This window comes from Rhinoderma darwinii, chromosome 6 (assembly GCF_050947455.1).
Source record: "Rhinoderma darwinii isolate aRhiDar2 chromosome 6, aRhiDar2.hap1, whole genome shotgun sequence".
NCBI lineage: Eukaryota > Metazoa > Chordata > Amphibia > Anura > Rhinodermatidae > Rhinoderma > Rhinoderma darwinii.
Window position 1 is genome coordinate 124,140,280 of NC_134692.1, and position 18,549 is coordinate 124,158,828.

Below are 18,549 nucleotides of genomic sequence, written 5' to 3' on the forward strand. Positions count from 1 at the left end.
GACTGACCCGACATTTGACGGAATAATTACTAAATGGCATCCAGCAGCTTGTATTGTAAAACATATAAGCTGCAGAAGGCAAATTGTCCCAAATGTTTTTTAATTAAAACCAATTGTAAATGTATTTTATTTAATAAAATACATACAATGCAATGAAAGTAAAATGTCTGCAAAGGTGTCTATAGCCTTTAACCCATTCACTGCTAAGGAGGTATATTAGAAGTCCTTCCAGAAAGGCACTTCAGTTGCCAAGAACATATCTGATACCCAATCTTTATCATTAAATCTGACTGCTTCTCTAGCAATACCCATTACAGGCTACGGTCATAGCGATAACAATTATCACTAAGAAGGAATGTCTATACATTTCTGATCAATAGAAAATATTTTCATCTGTCAGAAAAGTAAAAACCATTGGAGTAGAACTGGAGTTTCTTAAAACATAACTTTTATTGTTATTCCCTCTTAAAAATGAGTTGCACAATATTGACACATATATAATATACGCAGGAAGTACATTTTTTCCTCCTTGTTACAAAACCATCAATAGCGTCGTCAGACACCGTGAACCGGCGTTCACTCCAACAAGGGCAACACATGGGCCATGAATTTTCCTTGCCACTGCAGGGTTATTGAACGGCAGTCATAGCTCTAGTGGACTTAACACGGGCTGAATGGCCAATCTTCCCTGATGAATTCGGGCCATAAAGAAATGCGTCGGAAGGAAAAAATTGATCTCTAACATTGAAAAGAGGTTTCCCAGTGCTCTTGTTTTGAGGAGTCCAACCAAGTGCACTTGACAACAGAACGGGTAGGGGGGTAATTACCCGAGAGGCTCTAGAATTATTTGCAAGATGACGATTGGGATAAATAAGATATAAAAGAAAAAAATGGAGCTTACATTTTGACAACCCTGAAAGTTTACGGTATAGTCTTTTTCAATTCTACATCTCCTAAGCTTGGATGATACATTGAATTGTGCTATTGAATGTTTTATAACAAGGAGGAAAAAATTTACTTCCTACATATATTATATATGTGTCAATATGGTGCAACACATTTCTGAGAAGGAACAAAAGTAAAAGTTATGTTTTAAGAAACTCCACTTCTACTCCAGTGGTTTTGTCTTTGATAATTGTGGAGCACTCTATCGAATCATAATCTTGGTGAAAGACTATAAAATTCACTATCTTTCTACCGTCTGTCAGAAAAGACAATTTCCCCCACTAACGATTACCATAAACCATGATTTTCAGCACTAAAAAAATAAGTATTTGTTAACGCATTAGAATAGGATTAGGGATTTGTGATTAATTAACATTTTCTGACCATAGAGCCAGTGTAAATCCAAGGTTGAGCTGCACTTTAATTCTGCAGGACACATGAGTAGACGGTGGACATACACACAGACAGGGTAGATACCTTCAGACTCCATGTCTGCCCTCTTTCGGTCTTTCTCAAGAAAGAGGGCAGATGCCAAGAACAATCCTCCTCCGATAGCGCTCACGAATACGCAGACCATGAGGGCATATTTCAGGCTGTTAAACATCAGCAGGTCGGATTCTGGCTTTCCTCTGCGGATGAGGTCAGATAGCTGAGGATAAGAAAATAACACATTGTTATGTAAGATGAATTATGGGAAATATCAGAATATGTGTAGATTTTCTCAGACAGCGGATGCTGGATATTAATGCAGAAATCCGGTGACAGCAGACTGTAGGTGGTGGTAAGTGACAGCTCCTCACTGAGGGTGCTGTATGGGCATTGTGTGTGCACTATATGGTGGCTATATCTTTACTGTCTGTTTGGTGGGGGTGTACTGTATTAGTGCTGTCTCCTTTGTGTGAAATGTATGTGCGTGGTAAGTTGTTCACAAAGGGTGTCATGCATTCTAAGACTGGCCCCGACGGTAAAGAATTTTGCTTAGATACCCTTTAGGATGATGATGTAACTAATACTTACCACTCCGATCAGAGAGGGGCTCCATGCATCACCCAGCAGGTGGGACACAATTATTTGTAGGGCCTCCGCTGTGGATCGTCTTCTGGGGGTCACCACACTCTAAAACAAGAAGACATTCTGAGTAGGCAGAAAGAAGTTACTGAACCTATCGCAACAATGGCAGCCAGACAAAGTGACGGAATATCTGCACTACAATATCTGCAGACAGCGCAGTCTGTACTTGTAGTGTCCTCCGTCTCTTGTCTGGCAGTTATTGCAGAGTCAGTGGCATTTCATAAACTAGGCCGGAAAATAGACAACAGGCGAAATAAATGTCATTTTAGCTATAATAGAGAAACATCCTCGTGGTTTCTGATCACTTACCAGCAGGATGTCGTCCACAATGGCAAAATTCAGTGCCAGCAATAACGCCCCGATGGAGATGAAGATCTGAGGGGAGACAAAACATTTAGAAAAGACTAAATGGGAAATACGGGGAGGGGGCAGTACAATAAGTTACCTCTTATCCTGAACTCTGCTGCACAGGGTGGGTATTAAACCTGCGTATAGACCTTACACTGTATAATAATGTATATGTGTATGAATACCTGTGTGTCTATGTGTATGTATAGCAGTATATCTGTATGTGTATGATATCCACAGGTATATACTGTATGTATGTATGTAAAGGTATACTGTATGTTTATATATGTCTGCCTAAAGATTCAGTATGTGTATGTAAAGCTGTATATCTGTATGTGTATGGTATCCACAGCTATATACAGTATGATTGTATGTATAGGGGTATGTGTATGTATATCTACAGGTATGTGTATGGATATTGTTTCTTCACCTTCTTTAATATAACTAAAAGTAAAACATCAATGACAGAAAGCTGTTCATCAGCCACTTACATAGGAGGCCACAAGGCTGAAACTTGCCAATAACAAAGCCAAGAGCAGGAAAGGGGCGCCACCCAGCATTCCGCACGCACAGACTAATGCGTCTGCCCGCGGGTTGATTTTCCTGAACCTCTTGCTTATCTCCACGCCAGCTCCAACTCCCACGATTCCGGTGATCACAGTGATCATGCCAAAAATCAGACTGCAAAAAAAGAGATTATAGAGGTCATCAAATGGATTCTCCACAATTGTATATAAATGATGATTAAAGGACCTGAGTATGACTACTGCTCCAACTATCTGCCTGTATCTAAAGATTAAATCCATAAACTCTGTTCTCAGGCTGACAGGGCTCTCTATGGACCTATCCCAAATATCTTGTCAGTATAGAGCAGACAGTCACGTAGCAGTCTATATACACTATGAGGGTGAGGTTTTATATCACAGAATTGTTGAAGATTTTTTTGTGCGGTTTGGCAAATAAATATCCACAAGAATTTATTCACTGTAAATACACGTTGCGGAAATGTCGCACATTTTTACAGTGGATTTTACCCTTAGCAATGCAAAGGGTGAAATCTGAGGCAAATCCGCAGTAAAATCCACATTTAATACCCCATGTCTGAACGTACCCTGTAAATAGATGGCTGCCAGGAGCCCTGACCACTCACCGCGTAGCCGTGCCCAAAACTCAGGTAGAGAAAGGAAGAGTATGGACATAATGGGAGATAGCCGCCCTCACAACCTCCTGGCACACACAGTAAATAAGCCCTTACCTGTCATCAGATTGACATATTGCAGTCTGACATGGATCACTTCTGTATAGGATGACCCGGGCCCGCTTGTAGAAGGACAGAGCCCAGTGGGAGAGGGAGCCGGAAACAAATGTCACAGTTGTGAATCCCAGCATGGAGAGCATAAAGCTCGGGCTACAGAGAGAGAGAAATGTGAGTGACACAAGAGACACGGGGTAAAGCCAGCGACAACCATCACTACACAGAAAACACTCACTTTTTCAGCAGAGCTTTCACGTCGGTCGTCCAAGAATTGTTGTTTGGGTGTTTATAGCTCTTTTGTTCTGCGGCTCCTCTGGATGGTTCCTTCATAAAGAAGATAAGAAGCAGGACGGCTATAATCCCCAGACCTGGAATGATCTGCCCAGAAGAAGGAGGAGACAATGTATATTATATATATAGAAGTATTACAAATATGAAGTGACTGAAACCAGATAAAGGGGCAAAACCTAGAAATGACTAATAACAAAAAACAACACATGTCAGTGTCCATAAATGACGGTCTACAGCCTCTGGACTGATACTCAAAGAGCTGGAACTTTCCCAAGTCCCTACTTATTGTTTATGGTTCCAGAAGATAATGGGAGCAATTCCAATAATAAGACAAAAAATGAAATAATAGTTTGCCTGCAGGAATCCTGCAATCCTCTCACTTACCCGCAGTGCCCAGTGCCAGTCACCACCAAGAGCGCTTGTCACTTTGGCCCCCATGATGTATCCAAGGCCACTTAATAGGTAAAAATGAAGAAGATTTATAGTTAAGAAAGGGCATAATCTCTGCACAAATATAACTATAGACATAGATATAAACAGTATAAACTTCTACACTCATTATATATATTAGACACTTTTTGTATCCAGTTAATAATTGTAAAATAATGTGTTTACACAGGACACTCACCAGCCTACGGGGATAGCAGTCCAAAAGATGGACAACATGCGGCTTCGCTGGTCTGCTACAAATAGGTCGGCGATGATGGAGGGAGCAATGGTGGAGTAACTTGCCGCACCGATCCCAACCAGTCCTCGCATGAGCAGGAACAGCCAGAAATACTGGGGAAAAGGAAAAAAAATCATAATTAATAACATCTTTAGTAAAGCTTTACCATTGGGACTTTAATATTGATGGCCTATTGTTAGGATAGACAATGGAAGAAATAGATCAAAACTGGTGCAGAGGAAAAATGAAGTATTTGCCCATGGAAACCAATCAGGTTGTTGCTTTTATTTTCCTTAAGATCTCTAGAAAAATGAGAGGTGGAATCTGATTGGTTGCCATGGGCATCTACTCCACTTTTGTACCAGTTTTGATATATCTCCTCCAGGGAATGTATGATTGATGTGGGTCCGTGGCACTCCTGTGAGCGATGTGTCCCTTTCATTGTTTACACAGGCACATCGGCTTGTAGATAAGGGCGTCTGTGCCTGGCACTGCTGCTTGTCCCATTCACTTCATTGGGTCGCTTGTTGGGGGTCCCGGAGATCAGAGCCCCACAGATTGAGCATGGAAGAAGGATAGGTTATCAATGGGAATGTCCCGGAAAACCCCTTTAATAATAAACTCAGGATGTTACCTTATCAGGAATAAATGAGCTGCCAAGGATAGAGGCTGACCAGAGGGTGATCCCAATACAGAGCAGATATTTTCTATTCCAGTGATCACCCAAATATCCAAATACTGGAGCCACCAACATGAAGCTGCAGAGGAAGACTGAAAGGGAAGGGGGAGAGAAGAGGTGAAAGGAAGATACAACAGACATTTATATATGGACAAACCATTAAATCCTGCATTTTATCCACATTCCCCCCTTTTTTTTAATTCCCACTCTCATTCATTAATGTAAAGCCTAACCCTTCAATTACTTTTGCAGTTTGATAAAACTTTTTTTTAACTCTGTGTACATAGTAAAAACGATATAGTACATCTTAATGTCTTATTTTGGGTTATCACTGGAACCCATCAACAAGCAGGTAAATGCTGCTGATGGGTGTTATTATGGCCTTATTATGGATTTGTCAGCCCAGTCACAGCAGAACACCATTATCCTAGGTTTTCATGTCGCGGTCACGTCACAAAAACACTGCAAAATCGTGCTGTTTTGTGGCGATTTACGGCAATAAAACACTTTTTGGCCGCGACGTGTGTACCCAGTCCCAAAATGGCGGATTCCAGGTGACTTACAGAACAAGATTTTATATTAATATTTACCTGCTTGCAGCAAACCAGATCCACTGTCTTTCAGATGAAATGATTTTTCTAAATATGGCAGCGCCCCTGTCAGATATAAAGAGAGATGTCACTAGAAGCAATGCATGTATTTCCATCATATATGTTTATGGCACATCCACAGGATATATGGATGTGTGACAACGTCTTCTCTGGGACCCTCACCTATCAGGGGAACTGGGGGTTCTGAGTTCTGCAATTCACAAAGCCAGTGCTCCCCATAGACTGTAATGATGAGGTCCATTGAGTTTATAGGAGTTAAAGGGGTTTTCCCACTATTGACATTTATCACCTATCCACAGGATAGGTGATAAATGTATGATCGCTGGGGGCCCCACCACTGGGACCCCCACCTATCTATAGAACGGGCATCCCGACCCCCGTTCCTCCTCACTTCACGATCGTGATTTAGAAAAACGTTTATACTCTCCTGCACTATAACCGTTTTCTACTGAAAGTGGAGGTTCGCTATAAGTGCCTCCACAGCTACAGCACTGATAAACCCCAGAAATAAAATGAAGTACCCCAACACCTACCAGTGACACTGAGCCGATCCATGTAGGATAGCAGATTTATATAGAACAGAATCACTACAATAACGATGGATCGTGTGTAGGAGATTCCTGTACGGTCATGTACGTCCTCTGCTCTGGGGCTTTCGCCATCGTCTTCATCCATTTCACATGGAGGAGCCAAAAGGCCTTTCTCCACGTCCACGTCCTCATGGCGAGACGTCATGTTCACGGATTTTGAGACTGTAAACTCTGAAAATAAAACAGAAAAGGGACATAATATTTAATCACTTTATATTACTATTAGGGTATATTCACATGCGGCAGATTTATTGCATAGATTTCTGTGACTGGCAATAAGTTCCATTCATCTTCATCAGCAAGCATATGGATTTCTGCAAGTCCCAGTCAGATGAATGGAAAAGTTGCACAAATTTTTGCACTAAATCTGCCGCGTGTGAATTCCCCCTTATAATTAACATCTCATTATTCAAGAAATTCTAATAGATAATATGGAATCTCAGGACCCCAGACAAATATATAATAATAATAATAATAATAATAATAATAATAATAATAATAATAATAATAATAATAATAATAATAATAATGTACTAATACAGCGTTCTATACAGATGAGCAAAACAGACAAATTGTTCTCGGTATCGCTCGCCGCACTGGTTCTATGATGATTCTGATTTATTCCGTCTGATAGAAAAAAGCAGTACAAGCACTTTCAAGTATAAAATATGGCGCTCACTCAGAAATCACCACAATTTTTTAGGTCTCCTTTGGATCTATGGGGAAAACTTGTCTGGCTTATGGCATCTGATGGATGATGCTGAGATTTGTTTTACACAGATTGTACATAAAAAACAGCACAAGCTAAATACACGGCAGCGTACATAACCCCATAGACGAACATTAGCTGCACATTTAGTATTTTACTGCTCTGTCTTCCTGAACATTATAAAGGGGTTGTCTCATCAAAACCACTACAGTCCATATGTTCCAGGAGTGAGATCTTTAGTCATCAGGTGATCGCCGGATTACTGTCTTCAGAGAAGGGTTAACTTAATAAAACAATCCATTTAACTATGACCGTTTCATAATCCGGAATGTCTGATAATCTGGAACCTGTGGGATTTCGTTAGTGTCCAATTAAATGATCTTTACTGTGGAATTATTGTTTAGAAGATAATTCTATATATTATACAGGTGAGTCCCATTGATATATGTTCCTCCATGTATACGATGCCCACGACCATGCAGCAGAGCTCAGTGATCTGTGCCAATCAGCTGCTGTAGAATTAGATGTGCGGCTCGGGAGTAAGGTGTATAATAATCTGCTGGAAAAGTCTTATCACCCTTGTTAAATGTAATAAATGTAATAAACTGGGTACTCACAAGTATTTTTCTCTCCACTAGACGGCGCTCACAATCTCTCTCTCTCTTTTCTCACTCTCTCTGCGCTCTCATCATGTGAACGGTGATAATCAAGGCCACGTCCATTCTATTCCTTTGTGACATCGCTTTGTGACATAGGAGTTGAGGCCACGTCCATTCTATTCCTTTGTGACATCATCGCTTTGTGACATAGGAGTTGAGGGCACTGTGATGTAAGTGTTAATAAACAATGGGTGGCTCAGTTATATGACTACTGTACAATAATGTGATGGCCCCTCTTATATAACCTGTCTCACTATTTAGCATCCTCTATCTGTATCAGTGCTTTCTAACCTGTGGCTGTCAGGCTGCTATGTAACTACAACTCCCAGCATGTACTGACAAGTTACAGCACATTCCTCCATATATATGTATGTGCAGAGCCATGTGTCCTATCTTTATACATATAATACTATATATTGTTACACATTTGTCATTCTACATGACCTGCCTAGGTAGAGTCGTGTGTTAACCTTAAACCATACTATCCCCCACCCCCATTTAGTAACGACACATGACACCGAGGTTGGATGTGAAATGGCCACAGCAGCCGTTTATTAATTTCACAGTTTTATAAAAACAATTTAAATCCGAAACATTCGGATAACTAGTTAGGAATCCACCAGAGAATTCCTCCTAATAATTCACATGACCCAACATGGGTCAGAATCATAAATAACAATTAAACGTTAACATTAACCCGAGCAGAGGAAGTCCTTGAAGCCCCTTCAGATGTTCCTTTCAAGAACACACCGAATTAGCCATCTGCAAACCACAAATTACCTCCAGCCGTAAACCAGCTCGGAAGCACCGTTCACCTCTGCAGATGGCTCCAACCACTAGAAGTCCACTTCAAGGGGATAACACCCGTTGAAGCCCTCAAGTGATATACCGACCACTAGAAGTCCACTTCAAAGGGATAACACCCGATGAAGCCTTCAAGTGACATACCTTCTACCAGAAGACCACTTCAAAGGGATAACACCCGATGAAGTCTTCAACCATGTACCTTTTTTGGGGGACGCATACCCCCGATGCGACCCCCCCACCATTTTGTACTGACTGGCCTCAAGGACTCCCCCCGCCAGCTGCCATGACAACAGAACCTACTCCGGAAAAAAGAAAAACATGTAAAATAAACACACAAAATAAAACACAACGCTCATATACGGACGTACAGAAGACCTAAGGAGTAACAAAACAAGGGTGGGAGGGTGGGAGCTTTGCTTCTTGTGTATTACTCCTCCCGCTGCTTCCGGCTCAATGCCGAGAAACAGCGGGAAGCGCAGTAACGGCCCCCCCGTCCCCCCTAGCTCCTCCCCGTCCCTCCTTCAGCTTCTTCACCTTTCCCTCACCTCTTAACATTAACCCTTTCCCTACCAGGACGGTCATGTCGGCTTCCCTTAAGCCTGCAGCTGCGTCCAGCCTCTTCTATATCTCTACTTCTAGTCCAGTTACTTATACCTATACAGTATATACACCCAAGGCATCCACCACCTGGGGGCCTCTACAGTCACCCCCTCCCACTTGACACCAGGGACCTTAAAAGATTTGTTCCAACGAAACAACCCCTTTTCAGCATGCAGCCTCTCCAGGTCTCAGGTCTATCTGAGGGCGGCCATACATTAGTATTACATGGCGCCCATTCCAATCAGGTCCTAGGTAGGGAACTTCAGTGGTTCTAATCTCGGCCTTTTGTTGGAGGATTATTAATGGACGACCCCTCTATATAACATCCATATAACCTCATTTATATTATTTTACTTCTATGGAAGTGTAAACCTTTCTATAATAGAAAAGGGAAATCAACTCGCTAGAATAAATTGGGCTCCGGCACTCTGTAGTGTAATGGAAGTCAATGGGAGACTCATGGACATGACCTGGATATACAGAAGGAGAACAGTGGTTCAGAGACTTAAACCAGTATCATCTTCTGATGCATCTCAAGCTGGTGACATAACATTAAAGGTACCCCAGACCGGACCCCCTTTATACAGACCCTAGATCAGACCCCCTGTATACAGACCCCACACCAGAGCCCCCCTTTTACTGACCCCCAGTTTACAGACCAAAGACACCAAACTACCCTTTTACAGACCTCAGACGAGATGTTCAGCTACCGACCTCTCCCCGTTCCTGCGCTTCCCATAGCTTTCAGACGCACCGAGAATTAGCGTAGATTCCCCCTTTTTCAAAGCATTTCCAGGCATTCCGCTAGAGGTGGCATGTATGTCATATATTGCGGAACTGATCATATCAGATCAAGCAGAACTTACTATGTCATATGTAGTAGTGTTGAGTTTACAAGATTCACCGTGTCCTGTCAGATGTAGTAGTGATGTAGCAGGACGCTTATTCAGCTCTGCTACATCTGATAGTGATGTAGGAGTGTTGAGTCTATCAGTTATAGCAGAGTTTAGTAAGTGTAAAGTCACTTTTACATCTGAAAAGACACGCACTAAGCTCTACTACATCTGATAGTCTCAACTATGCTACATCACTACTACATCTGGCAGGACATGCATTTAGCTCTGCTACATCTTATAGACTCAACACTGCTACTTCACTACTACATCTGACAGGACATGCACTTAGCTGGGCTTCATCTGCTAAACTCAACAGTCTGTCTCATGTCTGAAGTACTAGTGATGCAGTAGTGTGGAGTTTATCGGATACCTCAGAGCTGAGTGTGTGTCCTATCAGATGTAGTAGTGATGCAGTAATGATGAATATGTCAGATGTAGTGTAGTAGAGTCTATGGGATGTAGCAGAGGTAAGTCTGTTCTGGATTGCATATATACACTGACTAGTATTAGATACAGCGTCTACAGTGCTTAGATAAAGCGTCTCAGCAGACAATATCCCGCATGATAGGCTTAGATACACCAGCTCAGCAGACAGTAGCACACATGATAGAATTAGATACACAGTTCAGCAAGCAGTATCACCCATGATAGCATGCATTGATCTCCCGGTCAGTGTTTCAAAGTCTAGCACGAGAGTTGTGGCTGCACAGGACCCTGGGATCTCATGTCGCAATTTAGATGCGATTTTTTGCTATGATTCGCTGCAAAAACCAAGCCATTTTGTGCCGAGTTTTAAAAAAATCACTGCAGAAAGGTACGGTTTTTCCCACAGTTCACGACATAAAATTAATATAAACTGTGAAATGAGATACCAGCCTTAGCAGCCGGGATCTCAGAAATGTAGTTAATTCATTCATAAACCCATAGCTCCGTGTGATAGGAGCAAGAGAGCGCCGATCATTGATGTCTCGTTGATCAGCGCTTGCTGCACTGGCCGAGTGTCAGCTGGTGTAAAAGGGCTTTAAGGCTCTATTAACACAACAGGGTCCGAGTGTCGGCCGATAAAAACAGCCGTTTTGATCCGTATTTCTCAGCCATTTTGCATCCGTTCCGTTTCGTGTTTCCGTTTTTAACCCCTTCCCGCCGGATCACGTACAGTAACGTCATTAAAACTGGTGTCTTACCGCATTTTCACGTTACTGTACGTCATGGAGATGAAGCTGGCTCAGGAGCTGAGCCAGCGACATCACCGCCGGGTGACAGCTGTATGTTACAGCTGGCACCCTGAGGTATCGGGCATGACCGGAGCTAGCCTCCGATCCGACCGATTAACCCCTCACATGCTGCGTTCAATAGAGATCGCAGCATGTGAGGAGTTTATAGCCACCGGCACCCCAGCAACGTGACTGCTGGGTTGCCGGTGGCTGCAAAGGCGATCGGAGGGCTAATGCTTACCTCCCGGTCCGCCAGTAACGGAATCCTCCTATGCCCCGTCGTCGGCGGGGCCCAGGAGGCTTCCGGTACCATCGGCAAGATGGCGCCGGCTCAGCTTCCGGCTGAGAAGCTGAGCCGGCGTCATCAGCAGTGGGTGTCCGCTGTATGTTACAGCGGACACCCCGATCTATCGCCAGGAACCGGAGGTAGCTCCGATTCCTGGCATTAACCCCTTCGATGCAGCGATCCATTGTGATCGCTGCATCCTAGAGGTTTGTAGAAAATGCTGGGAGTTGTAGTTCTCTCCTCTTATACCTCCTCCCTGTAATGTCCACTGATCTCCCATAATAACAGTTTGGACATGCTGGTAGTTGTAGTTCTATCCTCTTATACCTCCTCCCTGTACTTGTCCTCTGATATCCCATAATAACAGCCTGGACATGCTGGGAGTTGTAGTTCTCTCCTCTTATACCTCCTCCCTGTAATGTCCTATGATATCCCATAATAACAGTCTGGACATGCTGGTAGTTGTAGTTCTCTCCTCTTATACCTCCTCCCTGTAATGTCCTCTGATATCACATAATAACAGCCTGGACATGCTGGTAGTTGTAGTTCTCTCCTCTTATACCTCCTCCTGTAATGTCCTCTGATATCAGATAATAACAGTCTGGACATGCTGGTAGTTGTAGTTCTCTCCTCTTATACCTCCTCCTGTAATGTCCTCTGATATCCCATAATAACAGTCTGGACATGCTGGTAGTTGTAGTTCTCTCCTCTTATACCTCCTCCCTGTAATGTCCTCTGATATCACATAATAACAGCCTGGACATGCTGGTAGTTGTAGTTCTCTCCTCTTATACGTCCTCCCTGTAATGTCCTCTGATATCACATAATAACAGCCTGGACATGCTGGTAGTTGTAGTTCTCTCCTCTTATACCTCCTCCCTGTAATGTCCTCTGATATCACATAACAGCCTGGACATGCTGGTAGTTGTAGTTCTCTCATCTTATATCTCTTCCCTGTAATGTCCTCTGATACCCCATAATAACATCCTGGACATGCTGGTAGTTGTAGTTCTCTCCTCTTATACCTCCTCCCTGTAATGTCCTCTGATATCACATAATAACAGCCTGGACGTGCTGGTAGTTGTAGTTCTCTCCGCTTATACCTCCTCCCTGTAATGTCCGCTGATATCCCATAATAACAGTCGGGACATGCTGGAAGTTGTAGTCTTCTCCTCTTCTACCTCCTCCTCCTGTAAACGTTCTCTCATATCACTTAACATCCTGGACATGCTGGGAGTTGTAGTCCTCTCCTCATATCTCCTCCCTGTAATGTCCATTGATATCACATAACAGCAGCCTGGACATGCTGGGAGTTGTTGTTCTTTTACCTCCTTATTTATTCCTTCCTCAGGAGTAAGCACACTTTCTCTTTGTGATGGTCACTTTACTAGAGGGGCTGATGGTCATTTTACTGGATGGGGATTAATCCTGGGGGGGGGGACTGAGGCTGATGGTCACTTTTCTGGGGGGGGGGCTGAGGCTATTCGTCACTTTACTGGAGGGGGCTTATGGTCTCCTTACTGAGGGGTCATTATACTGTGAGTGGGGGGCTGATGGTCATTTTACTGTGTGGGGGGCTGATGGTAATTTTACTGTGAGTGGGGAAGCTGATGGTCATTTTACTGTGAGTTGGGGGCTGATGATCATTTTACTGTGAGTGGGGGGCTGATGGTAATTTTACTGTGAGTGGGGGCTGATGGTCATTACTGTGAGTGGGGGGCTGATGGTCATTTTACTGTGAGTGGGGGGCTGATGGTGATTTTATTGTGAGTGGGGGGCTGATTATTTTAATGTGAGTGGAGGCTGATGGTCATTTTACTGTGAGTTTGGGGCTGATGGTAAATTTACTGTGAGTGGGGGCTGATGGTCTTCGAGTGGTTTCCGCCTCTGACCTCCCATTGAAATTAATAGGAGGCAGAAAATACCTGCGGCGCCCGTTTGGTGATTTTTTGTGTGGAGTTTTTGCATTTGCTTCAATGACTTAAAAAAATGTGGACAAAAACACAGCAAAAAAAAAAAGTCAAACAACGCTGTCAATTCAAAATCTGCCTCAGAATTCCTAAAGGAATTTTGAGGCAGATTTTTAGTTTCTGCCATACAAAAAAACGCTGTGTAAACATATCCTAAGGCCCCATTCACATGAACGTAAAAACGCCCGTAATCACGGGCCGTAATTACGGGCCCATAGACTTCTATTGGCCACGGGTACCTCCCTGTATGCTTACGGAAAGGTGCCCGGGCTGTTAAAAAATATAGAACATGTCCTATTTCAGGCCTTAATTACGGCACGGGCAGGCCCATAGAAGTCTATGGGGCTCCCGTAATTACGGGTGACTACGTGTGTGCACCCGTAATTACGGGAGCGTTGCTAGGAGACGTCAGTTAATATTCACTGTCCAGGGTGCTGAAAGAGTTAAACGATCGGCAGTAACTCTTTCAGCACCCTGGACAGAAACTACCGATCACAATATAGATCATCCTGTAAAAAAAAAAGACGTTCATACTTACCCAGAACTCCCTGCTTTTTCCTCCAGTCCGGCCTCCCGGAATGACGTTTCTGCCCATGTGAGCGCTGCAGCCAATCACAGGCCATTCACAGGCTGCAGCAGTCACATGGACTGCCACGTCATCCAGGGAGGTCGGGCTGGATGTCAAGAGAGGGACGCGTCACCAAGGCAACGGCCGGGTAAGTATGATATTCTTTTACTTTTACCTTGGAAATGGCTTCCCCTTCTCTCTATCCTGCACTGATAGAGAGAAGGGGCTGCCGATTAGTGCAGTGCAATTTTGCAGCGAAAACGTGCCCGTAAATACAGGTGGAATACTGATGACACCGGACCCGTATTTACGGGCACGGGTCCGTAAATACTGGTGCAATACGGGTCGAATACGCGTGACCAAGGACACGTATTTACACCAGTATTTCCGGGAGAGAAAAAATACGTTCGAGTGCATGAGGCCTAAGAGTGTAGTGCTTATTTTTTGTCGTTTTGTAACCAATTTTTTGTAGGGGGTGCCCTGAGAATTATTTTTTTTCCTGGGGTGCCTCAAGCCTGAAAAGGTTGGGAAACTCTGATCTAGACCATAGATTCAGCACTGGAGCTGTCCAGTATCACCAGTAACTCAATGAGAAGAGCTACTGTCTGGGACACAGGAGTTTTTGGGTTTGAATTCTGATATATAACATCCGGATTGATATCATGATTTTTGATGCAGAAACTATGTTTACCTCTACAGATGAAAAAAAAAGTTTCAATCTAAACATACCTCTGGGACACAGGTTTATAGAAAAACCACAAGCCCCGACATGCCCTAAATGTCTGCAGCTCTCAGGATATGCTGAGAGTTATAGTTTTCCAATAAATGAGTGGACATTGCTATTGAAGGTTTTTCCCCCCAACTTATAAAGTGATAGAATATTCCTAGAATATGCCAGCACTTTATCTTTTTGGGGGTCCGAGCTCTGGTACCCCCAATATCCTAAGAATTAAGATGCTGCAGCACTGATTTAGTGCTTCATCCCCTTCTAAGTTTGCCCTCCACAGCGGTGCTCCTGGGCACTTGGCTGCGCAGGGAACTGCATGCAAACCGTTCATTATAATGTGGCCATGCTGCAATTCCCTGCACAGAGGGAGGCCGGAGAAGCTGCTGTGCAGGTAAAAAGGGTGCTGCGGCCCCTTCATTCTCAGGATTAGTGCGGGTCCCTGAGGTTTAACCCCTATTGATCGTAGTGATACGCCATCCCTTTATAATATAGGAGTAACCCTTTCATGACCACTGGCACTGTAAAATGTTGAACTGGTGGATGTTAAGAAGTTACAAGTTCCTTGTAAAATGCAATAAGTTTATTACAACCTGTAAGGCTCTATTCACACTGAGTTTGAGCCTTCCATCCGAAGAGTACGTCTGAACTATTTTCCAAAGTATATCCCTAGCAGAAGGTTACGACATAGGCTACCGTATTGGCATACATTGTACATAGTGTACCATTGGTAAAAAACGTACACCGGGCAATAAATGTTTTTTTTACTGCTTGCCTCTGTATTAAATAGCGTTGTCTACTATGACTAATAAATACACAAGCTACAGAACATATTCAGCAGGTTGTAGTGTCTCCTTTCTGCAGTACTAGTTGTATTACTGTAATATTCAGGAATCTAGAGGTGATAATGGGTATAGCTGGTCCACAACTTCTGGTCTATGATATGTAAATGAAGACACCAGAGATATTTGGGCAAATCATCAGCAGTGAAAGGGCTCATGTGGCAGCTTCTCCTGACTAGGCAGTCTTATTTACCAAAAAAATGAGGAGGTGGCACATGAGCCCTTTGGAACATCTGATTGGCCAAGATAGCAAACTAAATTGCATATTATTTTTTCAGTAAGAGAACTTGGGTACATTAATGTGAATATCACAACTCAAGACCCAGAATTACTAACTTCTATTATCACATCTTATGAGTTTGCCTGGTGGTAAGTGCATTTTAATAGAATCTGTACTAAGGCAAATTGGCAGTCATTAAAAGGTTAATACTTCATAATATGGCAGGTGACATCATAATGAATGAGGCGTGCAGTGGTAATAAACACCTGGAGTAACTATGACAAATGTGCTGATGTCATAAATACGTATGTCTATGACCTAAAGAAGATTCCAGATAAGAAGGGCATACTGCCACGTTCAGCGCCATGTTTGATGGGTCTGAGGACCTTGAGCTTGACTACCATTGAAGCGTCTTCCTTGATGTAATTTGGAGGTTCTGGCAGGGAAGTCCCTTCTCCCAAGACTGTCTATCATCACAGTGATTCCATCCTCTTTAATGGGGTTATCTGCTTTAGAAAACTCCTTTGCATGCGTCCTATTAGGATATATCACTATAATAGAGGGGGTTTCTAGCATGGGATTCCACTTTATTATCCAGAGTGGGGAGCGCCATGGCAAAGATCAGCTCTCCCTCTGGAGGAAAGTCGCTTCCCACAGCAATAACAGCGATATCAGCAACTTGGCGAGAGGGAAACCTGGAGCTGTAAGGGAGAAAGAGGACATCCGCCTAGCCAATCAGATGAGATGAATTAAGTCTAAATTGTATTAATTCTGTTGAAACTTTGGTCAATTACATGTTGGCATTACCCTTTTAAGCCCAGAGGAAGAGCAATCCTTCAGCCATAATTCCAGGTGCAAAAGGCTCATGGGCCCCGGTGCAAAAGTCCTTCTTGGGCCCCCCCCCAACTTCTTCTCATGGCCGACGGCCCGCAGCTTACAGCTGCATTGCTAGGTCTCCTAAGTGACCCAACGATGCAGCACTAGCAGCCAGGGGCGTCGCTAAGGTCTTAAAATGTCAGGGGAATTAGCACCAATACATATACCCCCAAAAATGTGTGTATATGTGTGTGTGTGTGTGTGTGTGTGTGTGTGTGTGTGTGTGTGTATATATGTGTGTATGTATGTGTGTATGTATATGTGTGTGTATATGTGTATATGTGTGTGTGTGTGTGTGTGTGTGTGTGTGTGTGTGTGTGTGTGTGTGTGTGTGTGTATGTATGTATATGTGTGTGTATATGTGTGTATGTGTGTATGTGTATGTGTATGTATATGTGTGTGTATATGTGTATATACAGTTAGGTCCAGAATTATTTGGACAGTGACACAATCGTCATGATTTGGGCTCTGCTGCCACCTCATTGGATTTGAAATAAAACAACTTAGAATCAAGTGAAGTTTAGACTTTCTGGTTTAATTCAAGGGGTTGAACAAAAATATCCTGGGAGATGTTTAGGAATTGCAACTGTTTTTCTACATAGCCCCCTCATTTCAGGGGCTCAAAAGTATTTGGACAATTTAAGATTACCATAAATAAAATGTGTGTTTTTTTTAATACTTTGTAGAGAATCCTTTGCAGGCAATGGCGGCCTGAAGTCTGGAACCCATGGACATCACCAAACGCTGGGTTTCCTCCTTTGTGATGCTTTGCCCGGCCTTTACAGCAGCGTCTTCAGTTGTTGCTTGTTTATGGGTCTTTCTGCCTTAACTCCTTAATGACCGGGCATGTTTGTACCTTAATGACCAAGCCAGATTTGTCAAATCTGGTATGTCTGACTTTATCAGAGAATAACTCTGTGAAAGTTTTGAATATCCAAGTAATTCTGACATTGTTTTTTCGTCACATGTTGTACTTTATTTTAGTGGTAAAAGTAGACTGATACGATTTGCGGAAATTAATTAAAAAATAGAGAAATTGAAGAAATTTTGTAAAAATTATCATTTTTCCCTATTTTTAACTGCAATATGTCACATATGTACATACATACTGCACAATTTTTTTAATTAAATATATATTTTCATCTCTTTACTCTATTTTGGCAGCACTTTTGAAAAAAAAAATTTTTTTTTCAGCAATTTGGAAGACTTACAAGTTTAGTAATCATTTTATACATTTTTAAGTACATTTTGTTTTCCTGCACCAAGCCAGGTTTTCAGAGGCTCATAGGTGTCAGAATGGTGGAAACCCCCACAAGTGACCCCATTTTGAAAACTACACCCCTTAAGGTATTTATTAAGGGGTGTTGTAAGTATTTTGACCCCACAGTTTTTTTGTAAGAATTCATGCAAAGCAGGCGTAAAAAAATATAATTTCACTTTTTTCATAAAAGTATCACTTTGAAGACCGATTTCTGTGTAAAGTGACCATGAGAATAAAGAAACACACCCCAAAATATATCACCCTGTTTCTCCTGTTTTCAAAAATGCCCCCATTGTGACCCTAATGCATTGCTTGGACACACGACATGGCCCGAAAGGGAGGGAGCACCCGGAGGCTTTCAGGACTCATATTTTGCTTGAAAATGTTTTAGGCCCTACTGTATATTTGGAGAGGTTTTGAGCTACCAGAGCGATAGAATCTCCCCATAAACGACCCCATT

General features: G+C 42.8%; 1 protein-coding gene across 1 annotated transcript; it reads right to left on the reverse strand.

The window, feature by feature from the left end:
- Positions 1 to 1,085: 1,085 nt before the first annotated feature.
- Positions 1,086 to 6,614, reverse strand: LOC142656656 (protein spinster homolog 1-like). Its single transcript, XM_075831580.1, has 12 exons — positions 6,401 to 6,614; positions 5,847 to 5,912; positions 5,212 to 5,348; positions 4,539 to 4,690; positions 4,295 to 4,364; positions 3,855 to 3,997; positions 3,620 to 3,772; positions 2,856 to 3,045; positions 2,326 to 2,391; positions 1,963 to 2,061; positions 1,423 to 1,594; positions 1,086 to 1,201 (listed from the first exon to the last, which is right to left on the reverse strand). Exons 1-12 carry the CDS (start codon positions 6,600 to 6,602, stop codon positions 1,086 to 1,088), a joined length of 1,566 nt encoding a protein of 521 aa, XP_075687695.1. The 5' UTR covers positions 6,603 to 6,614.
- Between the last annotated feature and the right edge of the window lie 11,935 nt (positions 6,615 to 18,549).

Excerpts from the sequence above, each read along its gene's own strand:
- LOC142656656 (XM_075831580.1), bottom strand. The coding sequence starts at position 6,602 with ATGACGTCTCGCCATGAGGACGTGGACGTGGAGAAAGGCCTTTTGGCT. Across the intron at positions 4,365-4,538 it reads ACTGCTATCCCCGTAGGCTG|TGGCCTTGGATACATCATGG; the intron begins GTGAGTGTCCTG and ends TTACCTATTAAG. Across the intron at positions 1,595-1,962 it reads GCCCCTCTCTGATCGGAGTG|CTATCTGACCTCATCCGCAG; the intron begins GTAAGTATTAGT and ends TCTTATCCTCAG.